The sequence below is a fragment of the Panthera uncia genome, chromosome A2 (genome assembly GCF_023721935.1).
Source record: "Panthera uncia isolate 11264 chromosome A2, Puncia_PCG_1.0, whole genome shotgun sequence".
Taxonomy (NCBI): Eukaryota; Metazoa; Chordata; class Mammalia; order Carnivora; family Felidae; genus Panthera; species Panthera uncia.
In genome coordinates this window covers 87257478-87284057 of record NC_064816.1, presented here as the reverse complement: position 1 = coordinate 87284057, position 26580 = coordinate 87257478, and the positions used below count along the sequence as shown (strand labels likewise).

General features: G+C 44.3%; 2 protein-coding genes across 10 annotated transcripts in view; one reads left to right on the top strand and one right to left on the bottom strand.

Moving 5' to 3' along the window:
* Window positions 1-21405, top strand: part of TMEM243 (transmembrane protein 243) — a 21729-nt gene extending 324 nt beyond the window's left edge. The window contains exons 1-5 of one of the 4 annotated variants that reach the window (XM_049641396.1): window positions 67-233; window positions 620-919; window positions 18601-18651; window positions 19608-19712; window positions 21063-21405. In XM_049641396.1, the coding sequence (XP_049497353.1) occupies window positions 842-919; window positions 18601-18651; window positions 19608-19712; window positions 21063-21185 (357 nt within the window). In that variant the 5' untranslated portion in view covers window positions 67-233; window positions 620-841 and the 3' untranslated portion in view covers window positions 21186-21405. The other 3 variants (XM_049641397.1, XM_049641395.1, XM_049641394.1) reach the window with 3 other exon arrangements.
* A 755-nt stretch (window positions 21406-22160) lies between these two features.
* DMTF1 (cyclin D binding myb like transcription factor 1) overlaps window positions 22161-26580 on the bottom strand; it is a 45864-nt gene continuing 41444 nt past the window's right edge. For 5 of the 6 annotated variants that reach the window (XM_049641382.1, XM_049641381.1, XM_049641384.1 and 2 more), the window contains 4 exons: window positions 24704-24859; window positions 23819-24193; window positions 23082-23229; window positions 22161-22891 (listed from right to left, as the gene is read on the bottom strand). In XM_049641382.1, the coding sequence (XP_049497339.1) occupies window positions 22782-22891; window positions 23082-23229; window positions 23819-24193; window positions 24704-24859 (789 nt within the window). In that variant the 3' untranslated portion in view covers window positions 22161-22781. The remainder of the gene's footprint in view (window positions 22892-23081; window positions 23230-23818; window positions 24194-24703; window positions 24860-26580) is intronic. The other variant, XM_049641383.1, reaches the window with a different exon arrangement.

Here is a 26580-nt window from a genome sequence, read left to right as displayed (position 1 = left end):
GCGGGCGCGGGGCGGGCGCGGGGCGGGCGCGGGGCGGGCGCGGGGCGTTTCCCGGGAGGGTGGCCAATCTGTGCGGGGCCGAGGCGGGATTTTCTCTTCCGCTGGCGCGGTCCGGGCCGACTCTCCTGCTGAGAGAGGAACGGGAGCTGCTGAAAGCGCGACGCTGCGCTGGTAGTTGCAACACTTGAGAGGGGAACCGAGTTGCCCTGCGCGGCTGCGGCCGCGACCTGAAGGTGCACCGGTGCGGGAGAGGTCCGAGGGGCGCTCGGCTCGGGCAACTTCACTTCTTCCGCCGCTCGAGAATTGGAGGGGTGGAGAGGTGCCGGGGGTTTGGAGAAGGGCTTGTAATGAATTCTCAGGACCACCGCCTCCTCGAGCGTGGAGGTATTGGTGCTCACCAGAATACTTAGAAAGATTGGGAAACTATCGCGTAAAGTAATGGGGTGGTGAGGGGTGGGGATCGTGGGTAGCCCCGGGAGCGCGGGGCCGCCGATTTGCTTTGCAAGCCGCAGCGTCCGGCGGGGTTGAGCGCCGAGATTTGGGGAAGTGGGAGCTGCCTGGGCGGGGCGTCCCGAGGAGACTCGGCCACGCGCTGTTTGTTTCCTTTCACTTCCTGCAGCGGCCGCTCGCTATGAGGAGGGGAGCGGGCCTAGGGCGGAGCGGCCTCGTCCCCCGGGCCTGAGCGCCCACCCGCTGCCGCCGCGGGACGTCCCCAACCCTCCGGGGCTTTCGGCCATGGGCGATCGGTGAATAGGCGGCGTGGGGAGTCGTGGACCTGCCACTTCGGGAGGTAATGCTGGCTCAGTTTTGAGTGGCCCGGGGAGAGCGAAGAAACCCTAAAATGGAGGACTTTACTACCAGGACGTACGGCACCAGTGGCCTGGACAACAGACCTCTGTTCGGAGAGACGTCGGCCAAGGTGAGTGCGGACCCGGATTCCAGGGTAGTGGGTTTGTGTGTCTGTGTGTCTGCGCTCCCGCCCAGAGTCCTGGTTGCGGCCCCGGGAAGCACTTGTGGGTAGAAAGAGCTGTTTCTTTTATCCTGCTTCCCTCTTAAGATGTTTGTCCTGCCACTTGGCTCTTTTTTGGGGGTAGGGTTGGCCCGGAGCTCTGAAAGCAGGGATGGGGGGTGGGTGGAGAAAAGTTCAGGAAGTTCTGGGCTGATAGGGGCCCTTCAGGGGAGTGCGGAAGCCTCTCTCCGTGGGGATCGAGTGCTAATCTCTGAGAGGCTTCAGGTGTGAGACCAAAGCTTTGGTAAGAAAGAACCCTGCAGAGGTGCTTCTGATTAGTATTTATCTAGAGCCATTAAGGGTTTATACTGAGGCAGCCAAGCAAAGAAAAAGAGGCTTGGAATCAGTTTTTGTTTGATGGCATTCCATTCCTGGAAGGGATCAAAGGGTCTCTGGACCTAAACAAGCTATAGTATCTTGTTTTAGCCTTCTGACAAGGATAATGCCTTCTTACAAGCTTTATCATGTGATGCTCAGGGCCAGTAATTGAAGACAGAGCTCTTTTCCTGTCTTCAGCTGTAACTTTGAGTTGTTTTGGCAAGATTAGCCTGTGTTTTTTTGTTTTTTGTTTTTTTTTCCAGCTAGAAAGTGATCTTGGTAACCTTTCACCCCTGAAAAGGACTTTCAGGCCTCTCAGAAAGGAGGGCACATGTGGAGTCCAGAGCTTCTTGGGTTTCTCAGCTTTGGCGGGGGACCTCTAACACCAAGGATTGGAAACTTGTACACCCGGGAGTGTGGGGCATAGTCCTGAATTTGGGCTGCCAGCCTGCCACAGGACAACTACTTTATTTTTTAAATTCTTTGTGGATGTCCTTTCTTAAAGTATCTTAACAAGAAAATGCTTTAAGCTTGATCTCTAGGAAGATGCACCTTGTTTATTTGGGGGCTTTGCATAATCCCTGCCCACATTGCTTGTGGTTTGAGAAGCATGGTTGTAGTTTATTAGACGTACCTGTTTCTGCTACAGTTATTGACCATTATGTGACAGGCCCTGGGGATCCAAGGAACATAGGTGAGGGAAATATGTAGACTAATGTGATGCGTTGAATCTGTGCTATGGCGGGGCATAGAGGGGGTATGTTGGGGTACACAGGAGAAACTGGTCACTTTTGTTTGGGAAGCTTTGGCAAGATCTTGGATGGCTTCTCCATTCAGATTTTCTGATAGCCTTGGGCTTTCAGATATAAATGTCCCTAAATTGGGGTTTAACAAGAAGAGGATTTGAGGCCTGGAGAGTGGAGGCAGCAGCTTGCTGCTTGTTGGACCCAGGGCACCTGACTGTCCAGCTGTTCCAAGAGCTAAGAGGTTCACTGTCAGCCTCATGTGCCTTGGTGCACAGATTGGGGTTCTGGGTGATGTAGACTTCTGATCCCCTTTTTAAGCCCCACAGCCCATGAATACTGAGGTGGATGATTTGGTAATGGACTTGATTTATAGAGGCACTGAGAAATATTGATGTTTTCTGACTTGCTTGGGCCTAGATAGTTAATGACTGTAAGTTTCCTATTGCCTGTGATCAAGTTGAAACCATCCAAGAACCTTTCAAAATGTTTATCTGTTGGCTTCATAATTATTTAGTCCAAGAGTATATGGGCCTGGCATTATTTAGGCAGCTTTGGGCATTTATGACAGAAGATTTGGCTACTCAGAGACAACATTAAGAATAAGATAATTGGGGCACCTGGGTGGCTCAGTCGGTTAAGTGTCTGACTTCTGCTCAGGTAACGATCTCCCCGTTGAGAGTTCGAGCCCTGCATCAGGCTCTGTGCTGACAGCTCAGCGCCTGCAGCCTGTTTCAGATTTTCTCTCTCTCTCAAAAATAGATAAACATTAAAAAAAGTTTTTTTAGATAAGATATAATTCCAGATAACAGAATTGCTCCCTTTAGCCCCCTCCATGAGGCTGACAGAATAATTGGACATAGAGAAGTTACACAGAACTGAGAAACAGACCAGACCAGTGGTCTGAGGATGGGAGAAAACCTCGTGACTTTTTTTTTTTTTTTTTTTCCAGTTAGCACAAAAGTGTTATTTCTTTTAAGGATAACAATTAAACCATATCCAAGGTCTTAACTTACAGTTAGAAGCCAAAGTGGCATCTATTTTTATTTATTTTAATGTGTATTTTTGAGAGAGAGTGCACGTGCGAGCAGGGGAGGGGCAGAGAGAGGAAGACACAGAATCGGACGCAGGCTCCAGGCTCTGAGCTGTCAGCACAGAGCCCGAATGCAGGGCTCATACTCAGGGACCATGAGATCATGACCTGAGCTCAAGTTGGATGCTTAACCGACTGAGCCACCCAGGTGCCCCCAAAGCGGCTATTGAAAGCATTAGCTATTGAGGTGCAGTACACGCACTCAGGGAAATTGCTTCGCCATCTGAAGCTTACGTCAAACTTTGCTTGGTTGACAGCTGAGCTCTGCTGGTGCCTGGGTGTGGTTGAGGGTAAGAGTATATCTGTGCATCGTATGTCTTACAAATTGAGATGTCAGGTGTGAAGAGACGGAGATTTGTGTCTTTAAGGACAGCAAATGATTTTATTGGAGGATCTGAGGTGGGCAAGGCACAGGAACTGGGTAGGACATGTTGCAGTGGAGCCATTCCCAAGGAGGACAGTCAGTGCCAGAGCAGGCTGGGTTCCTGCAGACCCAGAGAAAAACCTTCATTGGCCCCTACGTGTAGGTTTTCCCTGCTTGCTCTCTTTCAGATGCTAGGAAACTGGACACAAAAGTCACTTAACAGTGAAACTTAATACATTACAACTCCTGAGGAGAAAATCCAGAAAGGGGAAAGCCTACGTCCTGTCATAATCTGATAGAGCCTCTGAGCTTCCAGTAACCATGTTTGCTCTACAGCAACTGACCACATATGGCCTCTCAATTTTAAATCGAGAAAGGACCGGAGAGCTTTAGGTCCAGTCTCTAGCTTTAAGGCAAAGGTGACTGAAAGCCCACAGAGCAGAGCAACGTCTTAAGGGAAGTCGTGTGTCCTCAGTGCCACAGGCACCCTGCTAGGCGTTCCACTTTCCTTTGCTTGGTCACCCAATTCCTTTGTGAGGTGGGCATTGTTACTTTTGGAATTAAGGAAACCAAACACAAAGCAGGCTGCTTGTTCAGTCACGCTACTAGTTCTTGCCTGGTAATGTTTTAACAACTTGCTTTCTTGAGTTGAATAGGATAGTAAGTGGTAAATTATGCAGTCTGTGCTACGTACTTTGTTTTTTATTAAAAATTCTTTTTTAATGTTTATTTTGACAGCACACGCATACAAGTAGGGGAGGGGCAGAGAGGGAGAGAGAGAATCCCAAGCAGGCTCCACGCTGTCAGTGCAGAGCCCGATGTGGGGCTCAAACTCCTGAACCATGAGATTATGACCTGAGCCCGTATCAAGAGTCAGACGCTGATCTGACTGAGCCTCCCAGGAGCCCCTGTGCTACATACTTTGAAAAGCACTATAGACATTCACATACCAGTTTTCCATTCACAGGAAACAGGTGAGTCACAGAGTAAGTGAAAGATACTAGAATCTACTGTAGAACAACTGATACGTAACCCAGTGGGACTCGAGCAGCTCTCTTGGGCAGTCTCTGAAGGAACTTTTGTTTTCACCTGTACGGGATGCACATACTTCATTTACCAAAGTCCAAACTTACTCAAACTTAGAGTTTGGTAAATGAAGTATGTGCATCGTGTACAGGGATCCCGTACTCAGAATTCAGCATGATGCTTAGGAATACCCTCTCACATAGAGCCATAGAGGGAAAGGCGAAGTGAAGCAGTTCTGTCATTACCCAAATATTGAAGGGATAATAGACAAAGAAAGAAAGGAACGATGTTTATCTTTTTGGAAAACTGTCATTCCTTTGGAATTACATATTGCTGGGTGGGGTAGCTTTAGAATCCTGGTCAGAATGTTGTTTTCATCTATTTTTATCCATTCCCAAGTTCTGGGATATAGTTAGGTATATTCTCTAGAGTGAAAAATAGCTGTGGCACAGTTACCTGGATGGATATATCTGGGATTTCCAAGCCTATGCTCTAGCTTAGCATTTTCTAAAGGAGCACTAGCCAGTAGAAATAAAGTGTGAGCTGCATATGTGATTTTAAATGTCGTAGTAACCATGCTAAAGTATAAACAGGTAAAATTAATTTTAATACGTCTTATTTAATTTCCTATCAAAAATACACTTGAGGGGAGCCTTGGTGGCTGAGTCGGTTGAGCATCCGACTTCGGCTCAGGTCATGATCTCGCAGTTCGTGAGTTCAAGCCCCGCGTTGGGCTCTGTGATGACAGCTCAGAGCCTGGAGCCTGCTTCCGATTCTGTGTCTCCCTCTCTCTCTCTCTCTGCCCCTCCCCCACTTGTTCACGTGCACATGCTCTCTCTCTCTCTCTCTCTCTAAATAAACATAAAAAAGGTTAAAAAAAAAAAAGTACATTTGAGGGTCGTCTGGGTGGCACAGTTGGTTAAGCTTCCGACTCTTGGTTTCAGCTCAGCTCATGACCTCATGGTTTATGAGTTCAATCTCCATGTCAGGGTCCTTGCTGACAGTGCAGAGCCTGCTTGGGATCTCTGCCCCTCCCCTGCTCACTCTCTTTGTCTCTCTCAAATTAATAAACTTAAGTACGTTTGAATGTACAATAAATATAAAAAGCAGACACATGTTTACATTTCTGGACTAAGCCTTCGAAATCCAGCGTGTATTTTTCACTTTGAGCCCCTGTCAGTTTGTGCTGGACACATTCCGGGTGCTCAGTAACCACAAAGAGCCAGTGCTACGTTATTGGACAGCACAGTTCTGAAGCAGGTGAGTTCTTAGTTACGGTGGTTCCATAATCATTATCACAAAATATTTTTCTTTTCTGTGGGACTTCTCAGAACCTTTAACATGGCAATTTTCTCAGGGACTCTGATTGGAGAGAGTGATAAGTAGTACTTCTGGACTGTTGGTGACGTAGCCTTTTAGGACTGGCACGAGGTGTTATGTATGGAGTTCTTACCTCCCCCATGGGAGCGTTCATGAGACCAGTTTCTACAGGACACCCTTTGGGAAATATTACTGTACAAAGCCTCATCCTTTGCTCCTTCCTTCCTTCCCTCCCTCCCTCCCTCTCTCTGTCCTGAACTAAAACCTGGAGAAATTCCCCCTCTCTTGTGCAGGGCAGTCTTTATTATTATTATTGTTATTATTGTTTTTTAAGTTAATTTATTTGGAGAGCACACACATGAGCAGGGTGGGGGTAGAGAGAGAACCCCAAGCAGGCTCCAGGCTGTCATGCTGTCAGCACTGATTTATGGGGCTTGATCTCATGAACCCTGACATCATGACCTGAGCTGAAGTCAAGAGTCCGATGCTTAACAGACTGAGCCACCCAGGAGCCCCTCCAGGACTGCCTTTAAAAGTATGCCTTAGGACAGCACATAGTTGGGTGTCTTTCTGTGTAATGGAGGGGCGCTATGTTAACCTCAAGCTTGTGAGTCGGTCTTCGTTTGGTTTGCTGGCTACCTTCCCAATCATCTGAAGTCTGTGTGTTCCAGTGCAGATGGGGTGAACCCAGGCCGGGAGGGAGAGGATGGCTGTCTCTGGGGAGAACGGAAACCAGCACCTCCTCGCTGGAGCAAGCGGGAATATACTGGTAGAATATAGTATAAACTGCCTTCTAGACCAGCCTATTCTGTTGATTTGTCACTGATCCCCAAAATAAGTGATTGATTTTCTAAGGGGGTGGTGATGGTGGTTGGATGTTATAGAAGAAAATGAGTGACTTTGGCCAAGGTGCATACATTGAACTCTGATGATCAGGGTGGGGGTGGGGCGCTCTGTGTAGAGGACAAGTTACTGGGCCCTGAGGCTCAGATCTTTGGTTCCAAAGGCAAGAGTTGCGTGTACAAAAAGCATCCTCTGTTCTTTTCCTGTAAACAAAACATATAAAATTGTTGGGGGCGGGGGGGAAGGTCTTTTTATGACCGGTACTCCAGTTAAAGCAATTCAGACTTGGGGCATGTGGCTTCTGCAAATGATAGTGTAAAATGAGAGTGTTCCTTCGTGTTCTTTTTTTGTGGGAGGGTGGGTTTAAAGGTTGCTGCTTATTTAAGGACAAAGCTACGATTAAGATAGTTGTGTCTGGCTGTCGCCCTTCCCCCTGCCTAGAACCCTAAAGTCTTTCCTCTGAGGGGTGCAGGCTTCTAGCTTCTTTCCTCTTGACACAGCTTCTGGGCAAACTCAGAGCACAACTCCTGTCTCCCTCATGGGAGAGGTCGTAGCCCAAGGGACCAGATCAGCCGTCCCCTTGCCTCTCAGCCTGACAAACCACTTTGAGTTGCGGTTTCTTGTGCTGGAGACAGTTCAGGATGATTCAGGCCATTGCTTTTTTCTTCCCTACCATAATAAATTTGCTCTTTCTCATCCTCAGACCAGAGGACTGGGGATCTCTGGGGGTTGGACTCTGGCAGAGGTAACTTGGGAAGGCTCTCAGAGGATGCTGGTGCATAGAGAGGGCTGAAATCTCTGGGTCTTAACCCAAGCTGTGTGGACACTCCGGGCAAGCTGGCACCTCTCCACCCACCTCTTTGCTTTTAGCTGTCTCGTGCTATGGGCAAATGCTGTTTACCTTTCCGTAGCATTGTTGCCAAACCCTGAAATCGGATTGGTGGTGTGCAGTAAGCCTGTCTCTGAGTCACTGGGTGTCAAGCAGAGAAAGTTGTAGTAAGAGGAGGGCAGCCCAATAAGAAGACAGGGGAGCATCGCCAAATCTGAGTTGCCCTATTGAGCCTAGGAACATGATTAGCAGAATATGTGGCAGTCATGGCAGGACGTGGATGGGCCTTGAAACTTCTCAAGGGGGCCTCGAAACTTCTTGAGGTTATCATGTGCTGTGCTCAGAGTCTTGGTGCCAGCCAGAGGGTCCTGGTATGTTACATGTTAACCTGGTGTCTGTTACCGGTTCTGCAAGACAGACATTTCAACTGGTATCCCACTCCTGGTCTCTGTAATTAGCTTCAGGAAAAAGAATGAAAGGACAGAGTTATTAATTGTTGCAAGGTGGCGAAGGAACGTGTCTGTATGCAGCCCCTGAAGTTACTACGAGGGAGAGCCTCTTAAAGGTTTAAGTGAGTAAAGAAACCTGTTCCTGAGGCTCAGCACCCTCTCTTCTCCAAATATCTGAATCCTGTTCCATTTCCGTCTCCACCTTAGAGCCTTTCTTAAGACCCAGCCTGCACCCATGCTGCCCTTAAAGGAGGCTGGTGGCCAGAGGTGCCCCCTGGAACTTAACTCCTTGTGTTGTCTGGGATTTGTTGAGATTGTGCCTTCCTGACCCGAGTGTAACCTCCTTGAGGTCCAGCTGCCTTAACCTCCAGCTGCCTCATTTCTCCAGCCTCTCTGGCACTGGGTGTAATGCCTTACCCGATTCTTGGAGTTACGTATGCTAAGCCTTAAGTGAACATCGAGCAACATCAGAAGGGTAACCTACATTCTTGGGACATACTGGGTGACAGTAGAAGAGGGGGCTGGTGTTCAGAAACCTGGAACACTGGATACCACAACAGGAAATGGTGCTTCAGGCTCTCATGCAGTTAGAGTCCTCATGTGATCCTCTCCTTGCTGAGCTTCAGCAAAGGGGCAGGTAGGAAACTTCATACAGTATTGCATAAAAACTGTAAACCGAGGTTGGCCTCTAAGAGGGCTGTCTGGTCTGCTGAGTTGTCCTCTTGATAGGTGTGAGTTTTGCAGGTGTGTGGTGGTGGGCTGGGTCTACTGAAATGAGTCCTTTTTTTCGTACGGTCAGTCTATGGGCCATGTATATGTATGATCATACACACACACACGCAGCGTTTTAAAGTTTATTTTGAGAAAGTGTGTGCATGAGAGAGGGGGGCAAATGGGGAGAGAGAATCTCAAGCAGGCTCTGCACCGTCAGTGTAGAACCCAGTGCAGGGGGCTCCATCTTATGAACCGTGAGATCACAGCTTGAGCTGAAATCAAGAGTCAGAGACTTAACCAACTGAGCCACGCAGGCGCCCCTCTAATATTTTTTGAACTGCTTTAGGATCCAGTGGGTTGACAAATTTGAGTGTCCCTGTGGGAATGATGGAATGCATTTGAAATTGGGGCTGACTTAGAAATTGGGGCCAGGGTCTGGACCGTCTCCATTCCCACTCATCTCTGAGGACCCAACATGTCATTGGTAAGACACCTCATTAGATGTAGAAATAATACCAATGCCATATTAGCAGCTGTTGACTGGCTCTGGTAAATGTCACTCTGTTCTAGGGGCTTGACGTATATTATCTCTAAATCCTTAGAGCAACTGTACATGTTTGACCACTGTACAAATATGGCAATTTAGGCTTAAAAGTTGAGTGACTCCTCTAAGGACATAGGCTGGCATATGGCAGGAGAATAAATCTGCCTGGTCCATCAGGCACCTCACCTCATAGTGTTGTACTCTGCCTCCTGTGCTGAAGGTCACGGCACATAAAATAAGGCCTTTCCTGTGGGTACCTTTGCCCCTTAAACTTGTGGAGTAGGTTCGTTCTCTATTTTTACTGCTGCTGAATGCCCCTAAGTGGTGCTTTAATAAAATTAATACAGTTCAAGTGCGCATGTCTATGAGAAAGAATCTGGTGGGATGGATATACAAAAGTATTCACAAATGCAAAGTACTTCAAAATACCGATCTGTGAAATAAGGGAAGCACTTAAAGATGTCTATGCATGGTACTTTGTCCAAATGGAGATGGGGGGCTGTTGGTGTTCAGATGTACACGCAGTGGTGGTGGTCGTGGTGCATTTGTGAGAGTTGTGGGTGTAAAGGTGATAAAAGCATGGGCGTGTCTGCGTTCTCATAAATACTGTCTTACGTTGCCTCTGCTCCTGGCATCGTTCAAAGTCCCATGTGTCTTCGGGAAGTCTGAGCAGTAACACCTATGATCAAGTGCACTATCACCTAGATTTTGCCAGTGAGATAAGGTGTCCCCTGGCTTTCCACCCTGTGGATGCTGTCCCTAGGTTTGCTCCAGATGAAAGTGTGAGGGGTGTTCCTACTTAAGAGTATGTAGCTCTGGGGGAACCAAATGAACCCACTGGAAGGTGTGAGATTTCCTGCTTCATCTGGGCCCCAACCTTCCACGTTTTACGTCCTCTCGGTATGTTTATTCCTATAGGGCTGCCTCTTAAGACCTCTGACTGGGCCATTCCCAGAACTTTCCTGACAAGAAGTTTTGCACTGTGATTTGGAAGAAATAAAAGGAAAATCATTTCCGAGAATTGGCCACTTATTTATGGTATTGGAACCCTTACGTTCGAGAAATGCAAGGACTTTTGAAACAGAATTGTAGGATGTGGCTCAAGGGTCTGAATCACTCAGTCTGGTTAACAATGGTAGGAAGTGGTGTCCTTTGGACATTTCATACGTGCTGAATGGATTGTTTGCTCTTTCCCTCATAAAAGAAGATAATCACTGTCTTTAATGATGTGAAGCTCTTGTGGGTTATGGAGGATAAGTTTTGAATTTAAAATGGGGTTGAGGCCTTTATTGAAAGAATGAGCAAAGTGCTGGAAGCCTGTTCTAGGGGCTAGACAAAATTATAGTTGGGGCACCAGATCGGAGGGCTTTTGAGTCTTAGGCCTTGAAGCAAATGTAGGATTTTTGACGGGAGGAGGTGACTGGGAATCCCAAGCAGGAGGTCCAGCTGTGTCAAAGGGGTAGGAGCAGGAAAGTACAGGAAATGGTAAAGGAACTCTGAGCACCACTGTGACAGAGGAAAAGCTGGGCTGGGCAGAGAGCCTTGAATGCTGTACTAGGAAGAATGATTTTCTTCTGGAGGCTATAGGTTGTTGAGTATGAATGTATGTATGTTTGTATTCAGTTATTAACTGAGCGCATACTACGTCTGTGGAGGTGTAATATATGTTGGGTAGTTATCTTTTTTCACAGAGCATGTGTGTACCGCACGGAAGATAGAAAGGCATTAAACAAATCATTTTTCTTCTCTCTGTCTTCCTTATTATAAGCTTCAGTCACTCTGCACCTCGCCCCCCCTTTTATTCATCTAGTACCCAAGCTTACTCCTGCTTCAGGGCCTTTGCACATGCTGCAGTGGCTTGTTTGCAATACCTTTCTGCCAGATCTTTGCCTGTGTCATTCCTTTCCCTTATAAAGGCCCCTGCTCAGTGTCACATCCTCAGGATTCTTTGACCTTTTTTTTAAAAATAGCCCCCCATCTCCACCCTGGTCACTCTCCATTGACCCTGTTTGATTTTCTTCCTAATTTCCTAACACTTTGCCTGTAAAATGAATGGAGAATGAATGACCAACATCAAAGTGGGATGCAGTATGGATGGAAGGCTCTTCCGATGTTGGAGGGAATTGAGATTTTTGGGCTGGAGATGGACTCCATGAAGGAGAGATTGAACATAAAGCCGGAAATGGTGATAATTACTTGAGCCAGGAAACGGATGCAGGATCAGAGAAGCTGGTCACCTTTTGATCCTCTTCAGGCTGAAAGGGGTGGAAACAGGAGGAGTTATCTTCCTGTTGTTGGCACCTTATTTATTTATTTAAAAATTTTTTTTAATGTTTATTTATTTTTGAGACAGAGAGAGACAGAGCATGAGCAGGGAAGGGGCAGAGAGAGGGAGACACAGAATGTGAAGCAGGCTCCAGGCTCTGAGCTGTCAGCACAGAGCCTGACACGGGGCTCGAACTCACAGACTATGAGATCATGACCTGAGCCGAAGTCGGACGCTTAACCGACTGAGCCACCCAGGTGCCCCGGCATCTTATTTTTAAAAGGATGTCTGCTGATGTATAGGCTTCAAGAATGGGATCAGGAAGCTGAGTTGAGACGGATCTGCAAACCGCTTTCTGGAGAGAGACAGCGATAGCTCACTCACAAGGCAGTGGCAATACAGTGAAGGCTCAGCTGAAAACATGAATTTGCAGTAAACTCAGGTAGTGTGTATTTCAGCTAATATTTGGGCATCCAGTATGTGCTGGGTACTGTGGTCAGCAGAGGGAAATGACCACTTCTATCCAGTTCTCTGGCACCTTTATACAGTCAGAAGGTTATTTCCACTCTGGACAGTGGCAGCTTCCCAAGCCACATAGCTTGGTTTTGTCTGAATTACAGAAAGGTTTTCCTGCAGTGGGGTGATGCAGGCTGGTGCCAGGGTGCCCAGCTTGGAGAGTGAAGCATTGGGCTGGATTGCAGCCATGTGGCCGTGTGTAGTGAGTGGCCCACAGTGTGACAGTGAACAAGGAATACGTGGCCCCTGGGAGACGCACGGGAAACTGGTAGGTAGGGTTAGGACAGTCGAAAGGCTTCACAGCGAGGCTTCGTGCCAGAGCATAGAAGCGGTCGAGGGTTTGGAGGGACTCAGGACTCGGTTTTCAAAGCATGAAGAGCAGATGAACAGATCCACTGGGGAGTTTTCCATGCATTAGAAGCTGCTGACTCCATGGTCCGAAATTGATAGGGGGGCCCTCAAGTTAGAGCTTTGGTGTAACTGATGGGGAACGGTCTAGTCAGTGGGTGTACGTAGGGCAGAGTGTTGCAGGAATATAGATTTGGCCGAAGCAGATGCTGAAATAAGTGAACTAACTGGGACGAGGGGAAGAAGTCGACCGGTTATTGCCAGGGACATATATTTTAAAGAGGATGCTTTAGCCCGTTCAGGCTGCCACAGCAAAATACCACAGACTCGGGGATTTTATAAACATCAAACGTTTTTTTTCCTCTTTGTTTTCGAGGCCGGAAGTCCAAGATGAGGTGGAAACACAAGCTACAACCTCACATGGCTGAAAGGGCGAGGGAGATCTCTGGAACGCCCCATCAGGGTACTAATCCCATTCCAGAGGGCTCTACCCTCATGGTCTAATTATGTCCCAAAGACCCAACCTCTTAATATGGTCACATTGGGCATAAGGGTATCAGCCTGAGAAATTGGGGGACATGGACACTCAGCCCGTAGCAGAGGATATTAACTGAAGTTGCTAACTCCACCTGGCCCGTGAAGCAGGGAACACCCTGCACCCTACAGCCCGGCCCAGTGCACTGGGGATGAGTATGAGGGTGACACAGTCTCTCTCGGGGACCGGGTTCAGAGACCGAGGCAGCAGGGGAAATCCAGGGTGTGGGAGAAGTCTGCAGGTCCACGAAGCCATTTGCTCACATGGAACAGGTTTTGGGGGCTCACAGGGATGGCTCACAGGACTTGCAAGTGTGGGTATGAGGACTGATGGGAGAACATTTAGTGGGAGGGAGTGGGTGTGCTGGGATCTCTGGTGTTTGAGGAGCAGGATATTAAGGAGTCACAAAGTTAGAGGCGACACCAAAAATGGAATTCTCAGTCTTTCCCCAGCCCTTGGCCCCTCTTGTCTCCTTCCAGGGAGTGGAAGGGCACGTTTCCATGGCTTTGTCCCTCCAGGGGTTTTCTTTTCTGCAGAGAGCCTCCTGTTTTCCTTCCTCCTACTCCCTGGGAGTGACCACCAGCACTGCCAAAGGACGGACTCCGCAGCAGGGGCTGCTGCTGTGCCTCTGAAACCGGGGCTTGGTCTTGCCCTGGCAGAAAATGCATAACTGGGCTTGTACTCACATAGGGAAACCTAGATAATTCCATGGAACTAATGGGACCTAGCCTGGGAGGCACCAGTGGGCTGTCGGGCCTTTGTGGCTGGCAAAAACCTGACGTTGTGGGCTGTGGAACCAGGCCGTCGCTTGGGTGCAGTGGTGTCCCCGTGCTGCGGCGTGTCCATCCCGGAATGGTGAGGCCACGTGCTCTGCTGCCTGGGAGCTGAGATTTCTGAGGAGCCGGGCCCCCGATGAGTGATGAAAGTGGCCTCTGGTGGTGAGAGACCCTCTAAGCAAAATGCCCTTGGCCGCTTCTCTTGACGATTCTCTCCTCAGAGCGCAGGAGGTGTGCCAGGCTGTACGAAGACAGGCCGCATGCCTCGCCCTAAGCTAACTGCCAGTCCTGATGGAGGATACGGCTCAGAGAGCATATTGCGATGCAGGAAGCATAAATCTGGGCAATGTGATCTTGTGCCAAGACCAGCACATCTCTTCCTGAAGGGCGGTGAGGGGGGAGGTGGGGTGTGCCCGAGGATGGTGGCCAGAAAGGAAGGACAGTGGACTTGCTGTTCGAGTTGAGCTCTGAAGGGTGAGCGGTCAGATGGGGAGTGTGGCACGTCAGCCATCCCACCTCCCACCCTACAGCTCACTCTTTTGAGAACATTACGCCCTTTGTTTATCTTGTGGGTCAACGTGAGACGGTTATGTGTTAAGTAGTGGTGTTTTCTGCATCCGTGTATTTGCAGAGTCCCATGCCACGAACTCTTAGATCCAGAAGTTTGTCTCTTCTAATGATCCAGTGTGCTTAATAATTAGCAAGCTCTTTTAAACCCTATTGCACTTCCCACTTGGTTGTCAGGAGTGCTTAGGGCTAACATTTGAGCTTAAATCAGAAACGTTTTCTTTGCTTCAATTTATAATATGTTCATCATCTATCTTTCCACTTGCCAAACCCCTTTAGAAAATCTGCCTTGATCTTTTTATTGTTACTTAAATGGGTTAGAATTTTACTACAGTAGCCCAAGTCCTGAAATCCATTTTGGAAGTAGACAAAAAATAAGTGGCTCTGGAAATGTTAGCATTCCAAACAGTCTAGAACCAGGATGTTTCCAGGTTGCTGAGGGCAAATGCCAGTTTTTGGTTATTTGGGGAGTTACTGCCAGTTTCCTCCCAGAGCCATCATTAAACACCTGAGCATTTGATATGAGTTTGGGGTTCTCTGTCTTGTATCAGGATGCTGGCTAATGACTGACCAGGCAAGATTGGGGGCTCCTCTGCTTTTTGATTGCTGGGGAGTAGGCCTTCTACTCTGGCCCAAGTGCAGTCTGAAGCTGATGATTCAGAACCAGAAACTGTTAAAGCAGGAAGGGACCAGATACCAGGTAGCCCAATCCTCTGATACGGTAGACTCAGAGTTAGCCAGTGGCAGAATGGAGAGGAGAACCTTCGTCTCTTTAACTCTTAAAATTTCAGGGTCCACACAGATTAGTTTAAGGATTCTTAGACCTTTGGCCTCCATTTTGCTAAGAGCATTGGATAGACTTGGCCATTACCTGCCTTATGACCTTGACAGATGAATCCCATTGAACCTAGTTACTCATTAGTAAATAGAGATTGTATGTTCCTTACTTTACTGGGTTACCTTCTGCCATCCCAGGTACAAACCATTGGGATGTATGTTCTTCGTGTTCTCCTTCTCCATTTCAAAGTTAGATGAAGACTTAACTGCTTTGGGCCCAGGCTGACTCCAGCCCCTTTTCTCAGCTCTGACAAAGCTGGCTCAACTATTGGCCATGTCCATTTGCCATGCTTTTGTTCTCTCTGGGGTCTTGGTTAAGCTCCTTCATGGGCCACCTTTTCTTTGCTTTTTGTTCATCTGCTAGTCCTCTTTCAGGTTTGACTTTCTCTTAGGTTCTCTCCCTTTCGCCTTAGTGCCCTCTTGAGCTCTGGATGGTATCAACTTGTGGAAGGTAAAGACCATTTTATTTTGCTGTGTTTTTGCATCTGGAATATAGGAATTTTTTTCATTTTAATGAGATATAATTGAGATGTTTAAATGAATAAATCGCTTACAAGGTTATACATGCAGAATTCCTCACAAAACTATACTCTATTTTCTGTGCTCATGTATACATACATATATTTATATATATGTCATATGCATATAAGCTAAGACTCTGAACTTGTTGCTGAGTCTTTGGCAAGGATGTCCCAATTCTGTATCCTATCCTCTCTGCAGGTAGGATCAAGGCTGATTCTGATCCTGTCAGGCTTTCTGGGGGAGTGAAAATAAGCAGCAGTACAAGGTCTGAAGAAAGATCTGGGAGGGGAGAAGTTTCGATAGATTGAAATAGGATATTAATAAAACTGGGGAAGAGAGTTTCTTTGAGAAATTATTTCTTTTCATGTACTTTTTTCTGATTTGGTGCATATTATTTTGAAAATTTCCCTTTGAAATGCTGACTATTTATAATTATTTCCTTACAGTGTTTTCTCTTTGGAGACTGGGACCTGGGAGAGCTACTAAAGCCTTGAAAAGTAATCTCTGTGCTAAGTGTCTTGTTGTGTTTGTCTAGACCAGCTGTAGCAACTGTAGGTGTTCTTCCAGTGAGAAGTGTCAACAGAATCCACTCTCTTGGCGTTGAATCCTGTCTCCTTCACTTACTGATCTGAGACCTTGGACAAATTGTTTCCCAGAGCCAATTTTGCCACCTGTAAGAGTCCTAATGCCACTTCACCCCAGGATTTGTAGAAGATAGGTACAAGGTCTTGGCATAGTTACCATCCCTTCACTATTACTATTATTTTTCCTCCTGCTCTGGATCCTAATTGGCATCTTGCTGTTTGGACATAAGTGATGCTTCTTGGCTACCTCAGCGGAACCTCTTCCCTGTCTTCTATTGGTAAAACAGCTGTTGTTGTGAGGTAAAACCTCACAGAGCAGACCTTTGTAAACTTTTGCAAATCCTTGGAACTCAGAGCAGATATTCTCAGTACAGACAGGAGTTAAGTTGAACCTTTTTCCCAAGGTAAAGACAGTGGGGCTCCCATTAATAGACGGTCTCTACATCTTAGGTTAAGACACACACACACAAACACACATTTGTCTTGCATGTGGAAAGAAGTGATTAGTGATAGTAATTTTCCCCTGGGTCTCTTCGCTCACAGATGGTTGTTGCTGGGCAGGCTTCTCTAGCTATGGGATGAGAAGTGAGGGTGTGGTCAGTTGTTACCTTTGTCCACAGTGTGTGAATTGCAGTGGCCTTGGTCTGCAGAGTGGTCTGTCCTTGATTAGCTCAAACACACCCAGTTTAATGCTTGGCTTTCCTTCACTTTTCCCTCCCAGCTTTGCCTGCCTCTTAACTTTGGATTCTTATCTTTAAATGCAGACAACTTGAAAATGGCTCTGAATTCAGTTGCTTCTCTGTGCTTGTTCCTGTGCCCTTCCATCTGTGAGCTTTTGTTTTCTGGCTGCTCGTGGTCCATATCCCGTCCATATCCCGCTGGTCCTTGCTCAGATGTTACCAGAACACTCATTAACACCACTGATTGCTCAGTTTTGACTTCTCAGAAATAAGACTACTTGGTATTCTCGCTGCCTGAAAATAGTGTTTCTTAATCAGGTCTTAAACTCTTAGGACTTTGTTCTGTAAATCCATATATTATACATGTATTATATATTACTAATATTATTATATATACACTAGTTTTATATATGTATAAAATATTTGAACTTTTTAGTCCCTACAGCTGAAACTTTATTTAGCCAGTGATCTTGATTTGGGAAACATGTTAAAAGTTGCTTTTTACTTGCTGTGTGACTTTATGCAAATAATTTAACCACACTCAGTGGACCTAAATTTATATTAACTTATAAAATGAGGATTGAATTACATGAGAAATTAAAAAAAAAATTTTTTTTTAATGTTGGTTTTTTATTTTTGAGAGACAGCACAAGTAGGGGAGGGGCAGAGAGAGAGAGACAGAGACACACACACAGAATCCGAAGCAGGCTCCAGGCTCTGAGCTGTTAGCACAGAGCCTGATGGGGCTCATGAGATCATGACCTGAGCCGAAGTCAGATGCTCAACCAACTGAGCCACCCAGGTGCCCTAGAAAAATTTCAAACCATCCTGTGGAATTGATTGGGTGGGTATAGGAATGAAGAGAAGGCTTAATGGGTAGGACCCCAGGCTGCAAATTCAGCCATATGATTCTACTTTTGTTATGTATTGAAGGTTTTTGCTACTAAGTAAGTTGGAAAAGCACTGGACTAGATGTTCTGAGATTGCCTCCAGCCCTGGCATGGTGTGACCTCTGCTAGCAGAAGCATCTCCTTGTAAATGACATTAGAGAAGGACATGTAAGCAGTATCACAAGTAGGTCCAAACTCACGGCACTCAACATCATCTGTAGTCTGGTTCTGATCTCTTCACCACGGCTCTGGGCTGGCCATCCTAGTGGCTCCCGTCCCTTGGCTTCTGTTCAGACTGTTCCCAGCGTGTGTGGAGTATTGATAAGCATCCTTTGCCCATTCAGTCCTTCCCAGCTTTCAGAAGACTGTAGTGTAAAAATGGCCTGTCCTTTCAAGGAACCATTTCTTTCTTTTAAATATTTACTCATCTTTCAAAGGGAGACAGAATATGAGCCGGGGAGGAGCAGAGAGAGAGGGACACACAGAATCCAGAGCAGGCTCCTGGCTCCACGCTGTCAGTACAGAGCCTCATATAGGTCTCGACCTCATGAACTGTGAGATCATGACCTGAGCGGAAGTCGGATGCCCAACTGAGCCTCCCAGGTGCCCCAAGAAACTTTTTCCAACTAGTTGTCCCTGTCTTCCTAAAGTACCTTTTCCACTCTGGTGGCTCAGTATACTTTGCCTTTCTGGCAGTTGTATGTATGTGTCAAGCTCAGAGAGAGGCAGGACCTTGGTGTCTTAATTCTAAGTCACCCCAGTGGCTAGCATTGTACCTTTCTGAAAGTGGATCCATCACAGGGCTAAACAGTTATTTTCTATTTCAGGATCGAATCATCAATTTAGTTGTTGGCAGCTTAACATCCTTATTGATTCTAGTAAGTACCTTTATTTTGTGTCTTCTGCAGGCTCTGAACCAAAGTTATTGAAAACTTGAGCATTGTGGTTACCACTCAAACCCAAAAAATAAAAAACTTAAAAGGGGCCAGTACATGACCATGTGAGGTACTGAAGTCATAGTTAAATTAATGCTTTCAGTTTCATTACTGCTTGAATTAAACTGCAGTTGGTAACAGGAAGAGCTAAATTGATTTCAGCCTTCAGTTGAGTATATGAAATAGCACACAGCAAATAACAAACTGAGTTTGCCTTGTCTAGGAACGTTGTACATAACCCACAACTGCCCCCTTCTACTACCTTAATTTATCACTAAAGCACATTCATTATCCTTTGGTTTAAAAAGATTATTTGGTCATGTAACAGTTCGGCATCCTGTGTAGTATAGCTTGGTGCTATCACTGTAAAATAAAGACAAGCTATATTTTCTGTGGTCTAAAGATGCCACATTTTTATTAAGTCTGCGAATTTTAGTGAAGTTGGTTTCATTGACTTCTTAATAAAAAGAATGGGTATCATTTTTTATCTATGGTAGAAATAGAACTCCAGTGTATTAGAAACCTGCGTATTCTCCAGAATGTTCAGCAAAAACGGTTTTGGTTTTCATTTTTGTTGAAGTATTCAAAATAACATAACAAAGGTTGAACTTTTTCCAATGTAATCCTTAATCCTGGAATGAGGTTTAAATGCTTTCTAATCTTTTTGTTAAGAGGGTTTTTTGGAGCTTCGCTAGTTTTCTGAGCTGTGATGTTTTGTCTCCTTTGATGAAAGAGGAAGAGGAAGTGCTAAGAGAAGTAAGACACTGGAACAGATTTACAAATACTTTACTATTAACATACCTGTTGGTAGATACTATATAATAGGACATTGCTTAAACTCCAGTCTAGCCTACTATTGGAATTACTCCTAAGGCCTGACACAGTTTCTCTTCATACAGGTAACGCTGATCAGTGCTTTTGTTTTCCCTCAACTACCTCCAAAACCGCTGAATATATTTTTTGCTGTCTGCATCTCTTTGAGTAGTATTACTGCCTGCATACTTGTGAGTACTACTGAGAACCCTTGAGGGCAGACTGCTGCAGTGCCTACCCAGGACAGATTCCCAGCCTTAGATCTATAAGAAGGGGTGTGTCTAGTTACCCCCTAGTCCTGGCCCCACCAAGAATGTTAAGAATTCTCAGTATTTACTAATTTTAGAGATTTTATTTATCTTTGCAATCAGTTTCCTTTTCCCTTAAATCTCAAAGTTAAGTTCCTATCTAAAGGAAAACTCTTTTCCTTTGAAAGTGAAAAACAAAAAACCCCAACAGGAGGAAGGGGGAAAAAAAAGAGTTAAGACTTGGGTGGCCAAAACTTAAGGTTTAAGTTTAACTTACTTAATTCATCTTCCTTCAAGGGCTACAACATACAGGGTCCAACAGGCTTTGGCAAATGCCAGTACTGCTCTTAAGGGAAGAGATACATAGCACTCTGGATTTATTTCTGATAATTACAAAATTAGTCTATTTTATAATCTCTGTGCATATCTCCCCAAATGAAAGTAATTAACCCAAGAATCTCCTGGGAAATCTTAAGCTACAGTTGTATCCTTATCACAAGAATGTACAATTTTACCATAAAGATGCTTTTCTTTTACATAAAGAAACGAAGATGGTGATAGGTCCTCACTTGGATATTGGACAGGTGCTTATTCATTAGTTGGCTTGTTGTTTCATTTCTTTTGAGAAGAGGTAGAACCAAAACTATAAATGACACCCTTAAAAACAATAGTTTTGATTCACATGGGGCTTAAATCTTCATAGTGATGTGTTTAATTGACTTCGTTTGCTCGACCCCTATGATCTGAGGGAGACTTGGCCCACACCCTTCCAGAGTCTTTGGAACAAAGCTACCAGAGATGCTCCCCACCCTCCCAGCCTAACGCCCTGGAATGACACACAGGGTCTAGTTTGGTATAAAAGCTCTTATTTTGTATTGGCAATCTGACTCTGCTCTGTGAATTTAAAAGTTACCCTCCTTCCCAGTACCTAAAGAGAGCTGTACTTTTTACTCCTATAAAATTAAAACAGATCTACAAGGTACAAATTCTTGGATAGCTGGTCAATAATTGGATGACTATCGGTTTGAACATTACCAAAGGTGAGAAAGCAGGAATAAGCATCATCTTGGGTGTGGACACTCGGTACTACTAGAAAAAAGGGAAACAAAATTACATTCTGGCTGCATTAGTTTTAGGAATGTAGACTAAAAGTAAAGAGGGCTTCATTGAAGGAGAAAAGTTTATATGCATGAAATCTGTCACAGTGGAAAAAAGATTAGTTGAATTAAAATTTTTTAATGCCAGGACCAGTGACTTAATTAAACTTTGATTTAATGCTTCTTTTCTTTTTAGATCTACTGGTATCGACAAGGAGACTTAGAACCGAAATTTAGAAATCTAATTTACTACATCTTATTTTCGATCATCATGTTATGTATATGTGCAAACCTGTACTTCCATGACGTGGGGAAGTGAGGCTGCCAAGGAGAAACACTTATCAGGTCTCTGCGAAGCTGTACACTTGGACTGTAAGAGCTGGGTGAGGTGTGCTGAAGAATCTCCTGTGCAAGTCTGATACATGATTTTCATGTTAATTGTAAATCTAAAATTCCCTCTTGCAGGGGAGACGTATCCTAGATTGCTTTGCTTTTTTCTTTAAGGAGCTGATGTTGCACTGAAACATTCCAAACCTTAAAGCTCAAACAGCACAAGCAATTTTCACTTTTGAAATTAAAATTTTTTATAATGTAGGTGCATGGCGAAAGGCTATGTGACAATCTTGCATTTTAAGACAAATATTCTTTTATTTCTGTTAAACTGAATATACAATTATTGTTCCCTAGGCAACCAACTTTTGCTTATAACTACAATTAAATTTCACATTAACAAAACACAGACGGTGAAAAGACAACTTTGATTGTGAAGATCTAATTACAGTAATAAATAAAATAATTTATACAAGTTTTTTTCTTTTTTTTTTTTGTTTTTGTTTTTGTTTTTGTGTGTGTGTGTGTGTGTGTGTGACTTTTCTATTGGGGTCATGTTCATTAAAGTCCTAGAGGCTAATTTTGGTTTAACCTTCTCTAATACAGGAATGACTCTTGATTTCTTTCCTTTGCTAACAGAAGCAAATTTTGTGTTTTTAAACTGCCTGAGAGGGAGAAGTTAAGTCGCACCCCACCAGCTAATGCACTAAAGTGAAGGGCAGATTGCAATACCTTCCTCAACTATTTCCTGGGTAATCTGTATAGCAAAACGTGTAAGAAACACGCCTGGTATGGGGTAGGCAACTTTCCTTCCTTTGTCATTTAGTTTAATTTTACTTCAAAGTGCTAACTTTGTAAACCAACAATGGGGGGTTCTGAAGGGGTGAAAAGTCTACTTAGCTTCTGGTGAGCTGTGTTGCTACTTTCTTCCATATTCCCTTTAAAAGTAGTAAAAAACCTGTAGTGAATTTTAATTCTTTTAATGCTTTTCTGTGTACCCAGCCTAAATCAGCTCCCACTGCCAGCAATGGGTAAACCAAAAGCAACCGCCACACAATCGTCTCTTAGGTCTCTGTGTGTGTGTGTGTGTGTGTGTATGCTGGTTAACTTTCAGACTAAGGATACTTAACATTTTTGAGGGTCGCTGATAAGCTCCACGCCATGTTGACAGGACTTCTCTGAAATATGAAAAGGCCTGCTTGAGAATGGATAGAGCCATGTCTGATCTTCAGAGATGAATATCACTGCTTTTAAAACAGAGTAGTTAAGCTTTGGTGATTGTAAACTTTTTTTCAGTAGCTGAATGAAATTCCCTGCTGTCAATTAAAACTAATCACAGGGATCTATGCAGTTAAGTCCTCCATACTCGAGTCACCTACACACTGTCATAAGACTAGACCTCAGATGATCCACTTAAAGGAGGTAAAAAGTCATAGCAGCAACACTGTATGTGGCTTCAGCACTGTAGCTATTTAAAAGCCATAGGAATGGTAAATTCAGCCTCTTGGGAGTTGCTCCTATTTCTTTGGAGATGTAATTAACAGTGTGGCTTCTTTGCCTGAGGTACCTGTCTCTTAAGAATTACCTAATGACAGTTGACCAAATCTTCAACATCCTTTGAGTCTTCTGAAACAGGACTGCCCAAAGATGATCCAATGATATTTGATTCTTCTCGATGATGTTGGAGTATTGGATCTGTAAGAAGTTAAGTTTTAAGTGTATGTACTCTAAACCAGATCAAGAAGTTAGAGTAAGTACTCTACCAAAATGGAAAGTTAAACAAGATGATGAACTACTGTTGGATCAAGACTAAAACAACAGAACTAAGGAGCCTGACTTTCCCCTTAAGATGTAGCAGGCACAGGATGCAGTTCTATTATAGTACCTGTTAGTGTCGTCAAAGGCAAGACCGATTCGGTATCGATAACGTCAGATGCCTGGATAAAGCCATGTGGTGAAGGAACAATAAGTATTGTTTCATCGTCAATGGTTGTCTGATCAACTTGTTCTTCTATGGTAGGAGACTCGAGGTCCTAAACAATAGCAATTCAAAAAAATCAGATTCTGACTTCTTTGTCAGTTTTAAGATCCCTAACACATTTAGGTTTAAAAGGACTTAAATTCAAACACTGTCCCATATTTTATAAAGCAAAGAAAAATGAAGCCTTAAAATGGACAAAAGTAATGACCCCCTACTCTCTTAAATATTGACAAAACAGAACCTAAAAGAAGCAATTCAGTTACAGGTTACCTGAATGTAGAAGAAACAAATGCTGTTACACTGGGGTCAGTAAGGTGGTTAAGCTGAACCACCAGGACCTATTATTAACCACCCTCCTGAAAATGATTCCATAGGTTTCAACAAACAATTCTCAGTCTACTGGAAGGATAGCGGGGAAAGGTTTTAGTGAAGAACAGTGCTAAGAGCAATACTGCTGTCTGACGGATACTTGTGAGGTCACAGGTAGGGGTTTGCACTTGATTTTGTGTCTAGAGAAAAAAGGAAGGTATTGGAGGATGTATGACCTTTACTTCCCCCAGATCATTTCTAGGCTCTTTAAAAACTGCAGGTTTGAGGCTCAAGGCAAGAACCCAGAGTCTGTTTCCCTGGCTGCAACTTACCTCAGTAACGTAAGCACGGGCTAAAGGAGAAGACGACTCCTCTTGTTTAAGGTCGGTGTCAGAGATTTCTTCTGTTCTGACCATAACACTATCCATCAGTTCTGTGCTATTTTGGTTACTGAATTTGGATACATGAGCATCATTAAATGATGGCTCTACAGTTATCTTAGGCTGATGAATTTCATCGGGGAAAGTGTCTGCTTCTAGGGCATCTGGAGGCTCAGGAAAATCAGATGAGTGAATATCACTATCTACCGTCAGTTCTGCTTGGGACATGGAAGAAGTGATGTCCTCTGTGGCAACAGTCTGGATGATGACTCTTGGTGTGTGACACTGTACTGTGACATTGTCACTTGTGTTCAACAAATGTTCTGGCTATAAAATGTTAAAGAAAAACAATGGTAAAGTGAAAAAGGACCTACCAGACTCGTGTTACAGGCAAAAAATACCATCTACAGATGGTACCCTACTGTCCCTTCCCCGCCCCTCCCCTCTCCCCTCTGGAATGGTTGAATTCTTACACTATTTTTCTAAAACCCCTGTCAATCTCCTGTAAGGACAGACATGGGATGAGGGTTATATCCCAATGAAGGCAGAGTGATGGTGTAAAACCTTGTTCCCAAGGCAATGGTGGTAGGAAACATTGTTTAAATAAATGGACAACATTAGTTCTGGTTCTTAAACTTTCTGTCAACAAATCCTGTTCCCTAACAAGTACTTGGATACTTGAAGGGAATATATAATCGATTTTTTCCCCCCGAGATACATTATTTTTGAAGGCACATGGGTTTCATCATAGTATTAAAAATAAAAGCCATTTGGTGACACTTATCAGTTTAGCCAGTCTAGAGAAAGTAGAAAAATCAAGGAACGAAGGTAACATACGGATAGAGCATGGACAATGATCTGTTCAGGAGAAGCAGGAGCAGCAGCTGTCAGGGTTACTGTGGGACTAGCCGTCAGAGTTAGGGGAAGGCCTTGGCTTGAGCTTGTTTGAAGTAGGTATGTGCCTGGAGTGCCAGTGGGCTGTAAATGGAAAGACTAAGGGAAAAAAATGAAGATCAATACAGGTGCAAGAACACTGAGTAAGTACGCTTATGTACACTCATAAGTCTAGCTTTACATCCAAAACAGGGACTTCAGTTTAGCCACACACGTATTTCCCCATCCTGAAGATGCCATCAAGTAACAAAATGAAGGCTATAATATTCTTGACTTGTCCCAAGTCCTTAGTTGTTCTGGGGATTTACCAGAGAGACAAGGTCAAGCCCTGATCCTGCTCTTCACTTCCATGTATGTCTATGATCTGGTCTTAGCTATTTATTTCAAGGCACCAAGAATGGCTGCCTAAGCCACTGTGTCCAGCACAGTAACCTACCTGCACAATCTTCCTTTACCACATATATAACTGGCAATCTCCGCCCCCCCCAACCCCCCACTTTTTTAAAGTTTCACATTTTTGAAGAGGTACTACAGCAGAGTTGACCTGGACAGATTTTTTTCATAGTATAAGAAGAACTGTACACGGATAGCAATTCAAAATCTGAATGAAAAAGAAAATTCCTATTTGAAAAGCTGGTTAACTGATAATATGTTTATCTCTGGAGATTTTTTTTTAAATAAAACTGTAACAAAACTATTCAACATCAAGTCTTTCACAGCCATAGGTTTCTATAGAATAATTTCAGTTTGCTTTATCCTTCCTCCCCCACCCCCACAGGAAAGTATTTGCATTTGAAAGACAGGGTGACATTGAAGTCCTAGAGCCTGTGGTCTTGTGTACTTGAGTCACAACAATTCTTCTGGGTACTAATTCAATGAATCTAGGTTTCCTTACTGGCAAAGGGGGCATAATCACTAACCCCCAGGGAAGGGGTTGTGAGCATTACAAATTATTACAAAAGAGTGTCTGGCACACGGGGGCTCAATTTCTTTCCTCCCTCTTCATAAAAGTAAAAGCTGATCTTTTAATAAATACAACCTTTAGTAAATTACATGTGGTCAGGCAGGACAGTAAATATTACATATATGCATTTTATTTAATACACTTAAATTCACATAATCAGTTTTTTGAAGCTGAAGCACTATTATCATCCTCTTTTACTAAATTAGGACAGAAGTTTCTAAATACTTGATCGTAACCCAAGTTAAAACCTGGACACATACTCTAAATGTATGTGTATTTATTACTTTGACCAGGGGCAGGAAGGGAGTTGGCAAAGGTTATCCACCTGTGATAAACACATTCCTGTTTTGGAGACCACAGGATTAAGAAGTGGAAGCTTAGGTTAAGTAAGTTGCTAGTAAAAGTTCCAAAATTGTTCTAAAAGAGAACTTCTTGCTGTGTTGGCCATCCTCATGAGATTTGGCTGTGCAGAGGATAAATTCTTGCACTAATACCTCATAATTTAAATACTATCTACTTTCTATATTCTTCCTGAAAAATGAGCTAATTTTGGGCATTACCCATTTTAGTAAACAGAACAAGAACAAGGACTTAAAATTTTTTTATCACACCCAAAAGAAAAACCCATTCAAATTAGCAATCATGGCCCATTGCTCCCCAAAACCTCTCAAGAAACCTCATAATAGGCATTAATCTACTTTTTTTTTTATCTCTGCAGATTTGCCTATTTTAGACATTTCAAAGAAACAGGAGTCAAACACTTTACTGTATTTTGCATCTCATTTCACTTAGCAAAATGTCTTCAAGGTTCATCCCAGGGACATGTTATCAGTACTTCCTTTGTTCCTTTTTACTG